Genomic DNA, 11,870 nt, shown 5'->3' on the forward strand with positions numbered 1-11,870 from the left:
AGGGAATGTACCTCGGCATAATTAAGGCCATATATGACAACCCCCCAGGTAACATAATTAACAGTAAAAAGTTGAAAGCTTTTCCTCTGAGGTTAGGAACAAGACAAGGATGCCACTCTGCCACTTTTATTCAACACTAGAGGCCTGATGCACAAAATTCGTGTAAGGAGCTCGGCCCTCGCAGCCCCTCACATTCCCCGCTTCATCTGGAAGGTCGTCTGGATGGTCGTCCTGCTGTTCAATCTAATTAGCATATTAGCTCTTTATTATAGTATAGGAATTAGACCAGCAAAGAAAAGGCATCCAACTGGAGATCAGAAAGGAAGAAGTAAAACTCACAATTTGCTGATGATATACTATATAGATTGTTCCTGATTTAAGATGGTTTGACTTTAGGATGGTGTGAAAGTGATACACATTCAGTAAAAACTGGCTGGGCTAAGCTATGTTTGGTAGGTTAAGTGTATTCGATGCATTTTTTACTTACAGTCTTATCAACTTAAGATGAGTTTATTGGGACATAACCCCATTATAAATCAGGGAACATCTATATGTTGAAAACCCTAAAGACTCCAACAAAAAAACAGGACTAATAAATGAATTCATTAAAGTTGCAGGATAAAAAGTTAATATACAGAAGTTTTATACACTAATAACAAACTATCAGAAGAAGAAATTAAGAAAATTCCATTTATAATTGCATCAAAAAGAATAAAATACCTAGGTATATATTTAACCAGGGACATGAAAGACCTCTACACTGAAAAGTATAAGACATTGGTGAAAGAAATGAAAGAAGGCATAAATAAATGAACAGATAATTTTGTGCACATGTATGGGAAGAATTAATATTATTAAAATGTCATAGTATCCAGTGCATACACATATTCAATGCAATTCTTATCAAAATTCAAACAGCATTTTTCACAGAGCTAGAATAAGTCTAAAATTTATATGGAACCACAAAATACCTTGAATAGCCAAGGTAATCTTGAAAAAGAACAGAGAGAGCACACTTTTTGATTTCAAACTATATTACAAAGCTATAATAATCGAAACAGTATGGTTTTGGCATAAAAACTGATACATAAATTAATGGAACCAAAGAGCCCAGAAATAAACCCACATATATATGGTCAATTAATTTAGGACAAAAAATCTCTTCAATAAGTGGTAGTAGGAAAACTGGACAGCAACATACAAAAGAAATTAAACTAGACGACTATCTTACACCATGCACAAAAATTAACTCAAAATGTTTGATTACAGACTTGAATGTAAGACCTGAAACCATAAAACTAGAAAGAAACAGGCCCCTTGACATCAGTCTTGTCATTTACTTTCTGATCTGACTCCAAAAGCAAAAATAAACAAGTGGGACTATATCAAACTAAAAATTTGCACAGCAAAGGAAACCATCAAAATGAAAAGGCAGTCTACTGAATTGGAGAAGATATTTGCAAATTATATATTCAATAAGGGGTTAACATCCAAAATGTATAAATAACTTAGCAAAAAAAAAACACCCCAATTCAATTAAAAAGATATGAACAGTTTTCAAAGGCGGCTTACAGATGGACAACAGCCACATTGAAAAATGTTCAACATCACTAATTATCAGGGAAATGCAAATCACAACCACAATGAGCTATTACCTCATTTCTGTTAGAATGGTGGCCATTATTAAAATGACAAGAAATAAGTGTTAAAGTAGATGGAGAGAAAGGGGAACACTCATACACTGTGGGAATGTAAATCGATGCAACCACTATGGAAAACAATATGGAGATTCCTCAAAAAATTAAAAATAGCACTACCATATGACCTAGCTATTCCACTTCTGAGAATTTGAGAAAAGTAAATCCCCCAAAATACTAATTAAAACTGGTATATGCACCCATATGTTCATTGCTGCATTGTTTATAGTAGCCAAGATATAGAAACAACTTGAGTGTCTGTTGATGGATGATTAAGAAAATGTGATACACACACACACACACAATGAAATAATACTCAGTGAAGTAAGTTAGACAAATACTGTCTGATTTCACTTGTATGTGCAATCTTTAAAAAATGAAAACAGCCCTAACCGGTTTGGCTCAGTGGATAGAGCGTCAGCCTGCGGACTGAAAGGTCCCAGGTTCGATTCCGGCCAAGTGCATGTACCTTGGTTGCGGGCACATCCCCGGTGGGAGGTGTGCAAGAGGCAACTGATCGATGTTTCTCTCCCATCGATGTTTCTAACTCTCTATCCCTCTCCCTTCCTCTCTGTGAAAAATCAATAAAATATATATTTTTTTAAAAAATGAAAACAAAACTTATAGATACAGAGAACAGGTTGGTGGTTATCAGAGGGGAAGGGTTGGGGGTTGGAGGATGGATAAAATGAGTGAAGGGACTTCAATTGTATGGTGACAGTTGTTTACAAGACTTATTTTGGTGATTACTTTGTAGTGTATACAAAGATCAAATTACACCGTATACTTGTAACTAATATAGTGTTATATACCAAGTTTACCTCAAAAATTAGTATAAAAATAAAATGTTTGAGAAAATTATTCAAGAGTCCTTCTTTGAAAAGTTTTATAAAACAGTTTATAGCAGTTTTTTCAGCATTCAATACCAGTTTGTAATACCAAACTGGGGTTGACAAGCATTTGGCACTTAGTTTTCTATTCTATAATACATTTCGGGATTGAGAGTGAATATTTAATGAAATAAGCATTCGCAGATGAATATTAAAAGGAAGCCAACTCATAAAGTCATTTCAGTATGCATAAATGAAGACTAGACAGATGAACAGAAATTCGGGTTCTAATAAAATTTCTTTGTGACTTAATTAGCTTCCTTTTGAATAAATCTATTAAACATTGAGGAATTATATTTGTGATAGGAAAAGCTAATGATTTTACTTTCTATATTTAAAATCCAAACCAGAAAAGCAGTAGGTCAGGTCTAAGTTGAATAATACTTTTAAGTTTTAAGTTTTAACTTTTAATTTGACTATATGTACTTTTAATATTTTAAATACATTTTAAAATACAAATCAGTACATGTGCTTTGGATTTTTTAAAAGCATATGTGTAATTAAAGGAAAATACACACTTATAAGTATGTTTTAGTAATGCTTTTTGCTTTTAAGTAGTAATGGTGTTTGACATCAGAACTGTGTAAAAATATTTACTCAGTAGCCATTAAGCCTGTTGAACTGAAAATGACTTACCCTAATTCTTGCTTAATATCTATTTGTTAGGTTTGGAAAGTAATGTAACCTACTTATTACATTATTAGAGATAAAAATCTAGAGGAAAAAAATACAATTTACTACTAGATTATGTTCCTTCTAAATACAAAATTTTCATCTGTCTTTATGAAGAGTATATGTTAAATGTAGTTTTATAAGGCATAAATTAGTGATTTAAACCAAATCCATTACATTTTCGAACAAGAGATTGGGATTCTCAACAGTTTTTGTCCTTATACAGTCTTGTTCATTGATAAGTGAAATTTTGTTAATTTTATTACATATGCTGATTGTAGAAATATTAGAAAGTAGAATTTAAAAAAGAGAAAACTCTCCAGACAAAAATAACTATTAACATTTTTATTTATACCTGCTAGATTTTACTTACATATTTTTAAAGGAATCATTTTTACTTTTTTTTAAAAAATAGATTTTTATTGATTTCAGAGAGAGGAAGGGAGGGAGATAGAAACATTAATGATGAGAGAAAATCATTGATCAGCTGCCCCCTGCACATCCCCTACTGGGGATCGAGCCGGAAACCTGTGCATGTGCCCTGACCAGGGGTTGAACCATAACCTCCTGGTTAGAGGGTTGACACTCAGCCACTGAGCCACACTAGCTGGGCTCTAATAGAAAACTTTTTAAATTAAGATTTTATTTATTTAAAAAATTTTAGGTTCACAGCAAAATTCAGATGAAGGTATAGGGATTTCCCATATACTGCCTGTTCCCAGACATGCATAGCTTCCCCTATTATCAACATCCCCCAATATACTGGTACATTTGTTATAATTGATGAACCTACATTGACCCATCATTATCACCGAAAGTCATTAGAGTTCACTCTTGTTGTAATTCTGTGGCTTTGGACAAATATATAATGACAAGTATCCACCTTTATAGTATTATACAGAATAATTTACTGCCCTAAAATTTTTTTGTACTTAGCTAATTTATCCCTCTCTCCCTTCCCACAAAGCCCCTGGCAACTACAGATCTTTTTTTACTATCACTATAGTTTTGCCTTGTCCAGAATTCCATATAGTTAGAATCATGCCTTTTTAGATTGGCTTGTTTCCTTTAGTGATATGTATTTCCGTTTCCTTCATGTCTTTTCATGCCTTGATAGCTTGTTTCTTTTCAGCAAGAATAATATTTCATCACCTGGATGTACCACAATTTATTCATTCACCTACTAAAGGATATCTTGGTTGTGTTCAAGATTTGGCAATTATTCATAAAGCTGCTGTAAACATCTAATTATACAGGATACTTCACCCCTAACTATTGCTTATTTTATTTGCACGTTTTTCTTAGGAAGATCATATCATCTGTGAACAAAGAGGGATTTATTTCTTCCTTAATTTGTGGTTTGGTGTCTGACATTGACTTGGGAAAATTCAAAGTTATTATTGTTTCATATATATTCTATCCCTTTCTTCTTCCATTATTCCCATTATGCATATATTATATCTTTTGGAGTAGTTTTTGGATATTCTGTTGCATTTTTTAGTCTTTTTTCTCTTTGTTTTTCAGTTTTGCAAGTTTCTGTTGACATATCCTTAAGTGCAAAGTGTGCAGTAGCAAGTCTATCAAAGCATTCTTCATTTTGATTAGAGTATTTTTTAAAATCTCTCCAGATTTCTCTTTGGTTCTTTCTTAGGATTTCCATATCACTTACATTACACATCTGTTCTTGCATGTTGCCATTTTTCCATTAGAGCTCTTAGCATATTAATCAAAGTTGTTTTAAATTCCTGATTTGATTATTCCAGCATCCCTGCCATGTCTGCCATTCTGTGCTTGCTCTGACTCTTCAGACTGTTTTTTGCCTTGTAATTTTTTCTTGAATGGTGGACATGATGTACTAAGTAAAAGAAACTGGTAATTAGGCCTTTAGTAATGTAGTGGTAAGGTATGGGAGAAGTGGTGCCATTCTTTAATTCTGTGATTAGGACTTCGTCTTGGTGAGCCTGTGTCCTGGGACTGAACTTCAGCAGTGCTTTTGAGTCCATCCCCTCAGTGGGGCAAGCTAGTTAGAGGGGCCTGGATTGGGCATTTCCCTTCTCCTATGTGGAAAGCGGAAGGGAGTTGAAGTTGGGTATTTCCCTTCCACCAGGTTTGTTAAGCTCTGATAAAACTCTAACAGGTTAGACTTTGGTAAAAGTTTCTCTTGAGCACAGACCTTGTTAAGAAGAGAAATATCTGGCATATTCCTCCCAGCTATTGACAGCATTAGGGGATTTTGGTCCAGTCTTCACTGTGAGAACCTGGTAAAACTCCTGGAGGTAAATTCACAGAAGTGTGAGGGTCTCCCATGACTGGATCCCCCTGGAGTTTTTAACTCTCCATCTTATCCACACTGAGCTTCAAGCAATTCATCAATTATAGTTCAGGTTTTCCTACTCAGTAGCGGTTCCTGCTGTAGTTTCTACTCATGGGTTTCCTCTCTACTAAGTTGTGATTCTTTGAATTTGCCTCCTCCCACCCCCCATCTCTCAGTACTGTCACCTCACTTTGATGAATTTAAAACACTTGGAGTGCGGGTGAATTTCCCGCCAAAATATAAGATGGCTCTGTCTTTTGGTTTTGTTCCATCCACCAAAAGGGTGGATTACAAACAAATATTTGGTAATACGCAGTTACAATCGGCCCGAGTTTACACGTTTCCCGCACTCCACCGCAAATCTATATGAACCGAGTTAAAGACGGCTCCCGCGGAGTACGCGCAATTCACGCGAGCCGACTTAACTCGTTTCCCGCACTCCAAGTGTTAAGAGATGTTGACTTACCAGTTTGTTCAGCTTTTTGATCATTGTTAGGATGGAATGGCAACTTCTAAGCTCCTTACATGTTGGACTGGGAACTGGAAGTTAGATCTACTTTTTTAAATCAATAGTTTCTCTTAAATAAATACTGTCCTGGCATTGCTGAAAAACTAGAGCCAAGGATGTTCGTACTTTTTGACTGTAAACTAATGGCTTGATAGCATTACCTTATAGACTCAGCACAAAGCAATGCCAAACTTTTCAATATCCAGATGATGATAAAGTAAATAAAGATGATAAATGTCCTACCAGCTAGTTTATCTAACTTTGAAAACAAAGGTGCTCGTGGATGATTGGCTGACCTACAAAATAACACATGAAATATAAAATATACAAGACAGTTTCTTAGAAATTTGATAGTGGTAAAGGTAAGTAGTTCTTTAGTGCAACAACTCTTTTGTAAATGGATATATGTTATCCCAAAGCTAAATTGGTTAAAAGGAATGAAATTGTTTTTTAATTATAGGGTAATGTTAAACATAAAGACCATATTGACCACCAGAAGGATAAAGTTGCCTTAACTCTGGCTCGTCTAGCCCGCCATGTTGAAGTGGAGAAACAGCAGAAAGAAGAGAAGAATAGAGCATTCAGGGTATGTGGCTATTTTAATTGGTGTTTTACCAAATTATAGAATTGTTTATAATAAATTTGTAAAGAGAAATTTGTAATAAATGAATAATTGAATCCATGTTCAGGGTGGATTCTAGACATCAACTTAGTAGTAATTCATAATAGCTTTTTACATCTCTGTTTTTAGTTTGATGGGTTCTGATCATATATGTATATAGGAAAAAAAGGATTACTTAGGTGGATTTTATTTTTGGGAATTAAAAATCATTTGATTACTCAAAGCAAATGAGCAATTAAAGTGTTTCTGGTTACTTTATCACAAGAGTGAAAATTGTTTATCAGGTTTGTATGTATAAACTGTTGAAAGGTTATTTTCTACTAAATAGAGCCAGTCCACTTTCTCAGATTTTAGCCTGTCCTTTCAGATTAAATCGATTACTAAAAGAAAGAAATTTGAATCAGGGTTGTAGAAGAGCTGCTGTGTGGAAAGTGAAGCCTAATTTAGAATCTCGTGGGATATATTTTCCTTGACTTGCTTAAAGATCCAAATGAAATTACTTATAAAACTCCCTCAATATTGATAAATGTCTATTAGGAGTAGAATGTTGATGAGTTGGGTAAAAATATAAGCTTCATAGTAGGATTTTAAAAATGGAAATTGAAATCAGGACTCCTCCAATAGCTGTTTGGATTTTAGCAGGTCACTTACCTTTTATAGACTTTGAGCTTCAGTCTGTAAAGGGAAAGAGTTGGAGATGATCTCCCAGGTTGGGATAAGTTCTATGATTTTATAATCTTAACATTTGTTTTTTATTCTTTCATTACTTATTCATTGGTTATTATAAAGGAATGTATATATTTCTATAGCTTGTGTTTTAGTATACCCTAATTTGATATAGAATAATTAATCTTTAAATTTAGAACTAGGTTTATTTGGGGACTTTAACTTTATCATGTAATACCAATTAAATTAGAGCATAGTCTTCTAATTGTGTATTTATAATACTTAGTGGATAGTGATATTTAAAAAATAGGATTATTTCTTTTCTGGCAGAAACATGATTTAACTTTAAGGAAGATTCTTTCCCAAAACTATGTTAAATGTGTTGCTTATGGGTCATGGGGAAAATCTCTTTGAGAGAGATATGGTTTGCGAGCTGTCCTCCCATTCTGCAGATTTTCTGAGTAATGCTAGCCTAGCTTCTTTTCCCAGGCAATGTTAATGGACACATCCTATATAATAAAAAGGTAATATGCAAATTGTCTCCTCTACTGGGATTTCAACCAGAGTTTGACCAGGGGGCGGGGCCAGCCTGCCAACCATCTGGGGCCCCTTCTTCTGGCCTGCCTGGTCCTATCGGCCCCGATTGGGGCAGGCCGACCAGACGCCACTCCTGCACGAATTTGTGCATCTGGCCTCTAGTAGATAATAAAACTTTCATGACGAGTTCAGAATCTTATAGTCACTATGACAACCAAGGGTTTTCTCAAGGGAAGTTTTAACCTCCATCTATGTAAATGTTCATTTGTTATATTAAAGACTTAACCTTAGCATTGAAGAAAGTTTTTTGAAATTTTTGTTTAACCAACTGTAAAGAATAAATTTATGTTTTCTAAGAGAAGCTGATCGACACAGATGTTTTAGCTCATTGCTTGTTATCCATACATGATTTTTTTGTGGTTGTTCCTATTTGGATAAGTTGTTTTTTTTTAAACATGGATAAGTTGTTGTTTTTTTAAAACTAGATGACAGACAACAAAAACAAACTACCCAGAAAGGAAGATAATGAAACTGAAATAAAAATAATTCTTGCCCAGCCAGGTGTGGCTCGGTGGTTGAGCATCAACCCAGGAACCAGGAGGTCACTGGTTCAATTCCGGTCAGGACACATGCCTGGGTTGCAGACTCAGTCCCAGTGTGGGGCGTGCAGGAGGCAGCCAATCGATGATCCTTTCTCATCATTGATGTTTCCATCTCACTCTCCCTCTCCCGTCCTCTCTGAAATCAATTAAAATATTTTTAAAAAATAATTATTGAAAAACTCTAGTGGTTGATAAATAACTCTGAGTAAAAAAATATATTTGTGAATGTTGTCTCACTATTAAAGTGGATTGTCCATCTTCATGATGTTAAATGAAAGAAAAAGAAAATTCATTCAAATCTTTGTTGGATAAATAACTTTCAGAGATAATGTGCTGTGCTGACTAGATAACCAGCCATCAGCTTAGCTTATTGATATTTCAGGAGTTATGATGACGTGCAAGAAGTAATGTAACCCTAAAGTTTATGGAAGTAGCTTTGTGATATAGAAAAAAGGGCGGCACATTTGGAGATGATTTCAGCCAGCAAACTTTTTTTTAGCATTGACTTAGGCCACAGAGTTAAAATTCTATTGTGAGAAATGGCAAAGAACATTTTTTAAAAACTTCAAAAAAATTATTGGCATTGTTTAAAATAAGTAGACTACTAGCTGGCATGCAGTAATATTTAACATCAATATGGTAATTTAATTTAAAGGTTTTTACTGTGATAGATTTTTATAAGGAATGTCAATACATCATGTTTAATTTTGTAAATAAGAAAAAAATCTTTATAGCCTCCTGGAAGTTTGCCATATTGCTTTCTTTGTATAGACTATCTTTGTTTCCCATAGCATGTTATTCAGAACACTGATCCTGTAGGATATACTTTGAAAAAAAGTAATAAGTGATTTACTAAGTTGAGATACTGCATACTCTATGGATGAAGAATCACAGGCATGTTATAGTACCTTAACGCTTTGGAAGTCCTGCAGGAAAGGAACCTTTTAAACTTGATATTAAAACCAATTCTATATAATAAAAGCCGAGGTGGCGTTGCACGAGGTCCTTGCGTGACGTCACAAGATGGTCGCCACAAGATGGACAGAAGGGGAGGACAGTTGGGGGGTGAACAGGCCAGCAGGGGAGGGCAGTTTGGGGGGACCAGGCCTGCAGGGGAGGACAGTTGGGCGTGACCAGGCCGGCAGGGGAGGGCAGTTAGGGGTGACCAGACCTGCAGGGGAGGGCAGCTGGGGCAACCAGACCTGCAGGGTAGGGCAGCTGGGGGCGACCAGGCCTGCAGGGGAGGGCAGTTTGGGGGCCATCGGGCTGGCTGGGGCAGGCAGTTGGGGGTGAGATCAGGCCTGCAGGGGAGGGCAGTTGGGGGCCATTGTGCTGGTAGGGAAGGGCAGTTGGGGGCCATCGGGCCAGCAGGGGAGGGCAGTTAGGGGCCATCGGGCTGGCTGGGGAGGGCAGTTGGGGGTGAGATCAGGCCTGTGGGGGAGGGCAGTTGGGGACGATCAGGCCAGCAGGGGAGCAGTTAGGCATCAATCAGACCGGCAGAGGAGTGGTTAGGGGGCTATCAGGCTGGCAGGCAGAAGCAGTTAGGGGCAATCAGGCAGGCAGGCAGGCGAGCCATTAGGAGCCAGCAGTCGTGGATTGTGAGAGGGATGTCTGACTGCAGTTTTAGGCCCAATCCCTGTAAACTGGCAGTTGGACACCCCCCGAGGGGTCCCAGATTGGAGAGGGTGCAGGCCAGGCTGAGGGACACCCCCCCGCCCCATGTACGAATTTCGTACACCGGGCCTCTAGTGTTTCTATACTTAAGTTGATACAGAGGATTTTTTAATATAACAATGCATATTAACATCTTTGAGAATATGTCTTCTATGGCTGTATTTGAACAATATTGTAAGATTTTTTTTCAGATGAAAATTTTGAATCTCCTTATCCTTCTACTTACTCGTCCTGACAGAAGATCCTGTTATTGCTAACTAGGCCATTCATTATTCTAACCTATGTCTTGAAAATGTAATGTTCATGAATTTGTCATTTCTTGTTAAGAATATAAGCTTTTTGAGACACAATACTGTTTAAGTGCATGGATCCTACTATCATATTACAAGAATTTAAATCCTGGAATTGTTATTTATCCCTTGGCAATTTATTTGACCTTGGTTTACTTCAGTTTCCCATTATAAAATGGGAACAATAGCCCTAGCCGGTTTGTTCAGTGGGTAGAGCGTTGGCCTGTGGACTGAAGAGTCCCAGGTTCAGTTCTGGTCAAGGGCACATGCCCAGGTTGCTGGTTCAGTTCCCATTGTGGGGTGTACAGAAGGCAGCCAATTGATGATTCTCTTTCATCATTGATGTTTCTCATCTCCCTCCTCCTCTCCCCTTTTCTTTAAAATCAATAACAAAATATATTAAAAAATAAAATAGGAACAATAGTACCTATCACAGAGTTATTGTAAGAATTAAATCTAAAATGCTTTTACAACAGTTCCTCACATGGTAGGTGGTTAATAAGTGTTAATGGTTAGATACAGCATGATTACAGAATATGCAAGTAGATTTATAGGTAATCTAACTAGAAAGATTTAGAGACTCTTAACAGTCTGAAGTATATAATTTAGTGGTTTGCACTGGCCTGCTCTGCTGCCTATTTTGTAAATAAATTTTTATTGGAACATAGCCATGCCCATTTGTTTACATATTATCTATGGCTGCTTTCATGCTACAGTAGCAGAGTTGAGTAGTTACAATAGAGACTGTTTGGGCTATATAGCCTAAAATATTTGCTATCTGGCCCTTTATGGAAAAAGTTTGCCAATCCTTGATCTAGGTGGCAATAAATGCTTTATATTGGCATATATTAAGTACTGATTAAATGTCTGCTCAAAGTAATGTTATTCACTGAACAAATATCTAATAGGCTTCTCTTCATTTCATACTGTCCAGTGTGGGGCAAAAGTAGCTTTACAGTTGTGAGTATGAGAAACAGTTTATGTTTGTATTATTATTTATTTATTATTGTACTAGAGGCCCGGTGCACAAAAATTTGTGCACTGGGGGGGGGGGAGGGGGGTCCCTCAGCCCGGCCTGTGCCCTCTTGCAGTCTGGGACCCCTCGGGAGATAACGACCTGCTGGCTTAGGCCTGCTCCCGGGTGGCAGAAGGGCAGGCCCAGTCCTTAGGTGCAGCCCTGGTCGGGCTCAGAGCAGGGCCCATTGGGGAGTTCGGGGCGCCGCCCCCTGTCATGCACAGACCAGGGTGGATCGGGAGGTTGCAATCCCACCCTCAGTCACACTCAGGGTAGGCCCGATTGGGGGGTTGGGCACCCCCCGCTGTCACACTCAAGGCAGGGTCGATGGGGAGGTTATGGCTCTACCCCGTCACACACAGAGCAGGCCCGTGGGGGGGGGG

The 11,870-nt window shown here is 37.3% G+C and overlaps 1 protein-coding gene across 7 annotated transcripts in view; it reads left to right on the plus strand.

Annotated features, from left to right (window-relative positions):
* The window catches only part of ZNF451 (zinc finger protein 451), an 80,542-nt gene that overhangs the window by 23,384 nt on the left and 45,288 nt on the right, over window positions 1-11,870 (plus strand). For 6 of the 7 annotated variants that reach the window (XR_002829778.1, XR_002829779.1, XR_002829780.1 and 3 more), the window contains one exon: window positions 6,542-6,667. Coding sequence is in view for 3 of the 7 variants with exons in the window: in XM_006090717.3 (XP_006090779.1) it covers window positions 6,542-6,667 (126 nt within the window). In the remaining 4 variants the exon portion in view is untranslated. Of the gene's footprint in view, window positions 1-6,249; window positions 6,444-6,541; window positions 6,668-11,870 lie in introns of all 7 variants that reach the window. The other variant, XM_023755581.1, reaches the window with a different exon arrangement.

This window comes from Myotis lucifugus, unplaced genomic scaffold (assembly GCF_000147115.1).
Source record: "Myotis lucifugus unplaced genomic scaffold, Myoluc2.0 scaffold_80, whole genome shotgun sequence".
Classification (NCBI taxonomy): domain Eukaryota; kingdom Metazoa; phylum Chordata; class Mammalia; order Chiroptera; family Vespertilionidae; genus Myotis; species Myotis lucifugus.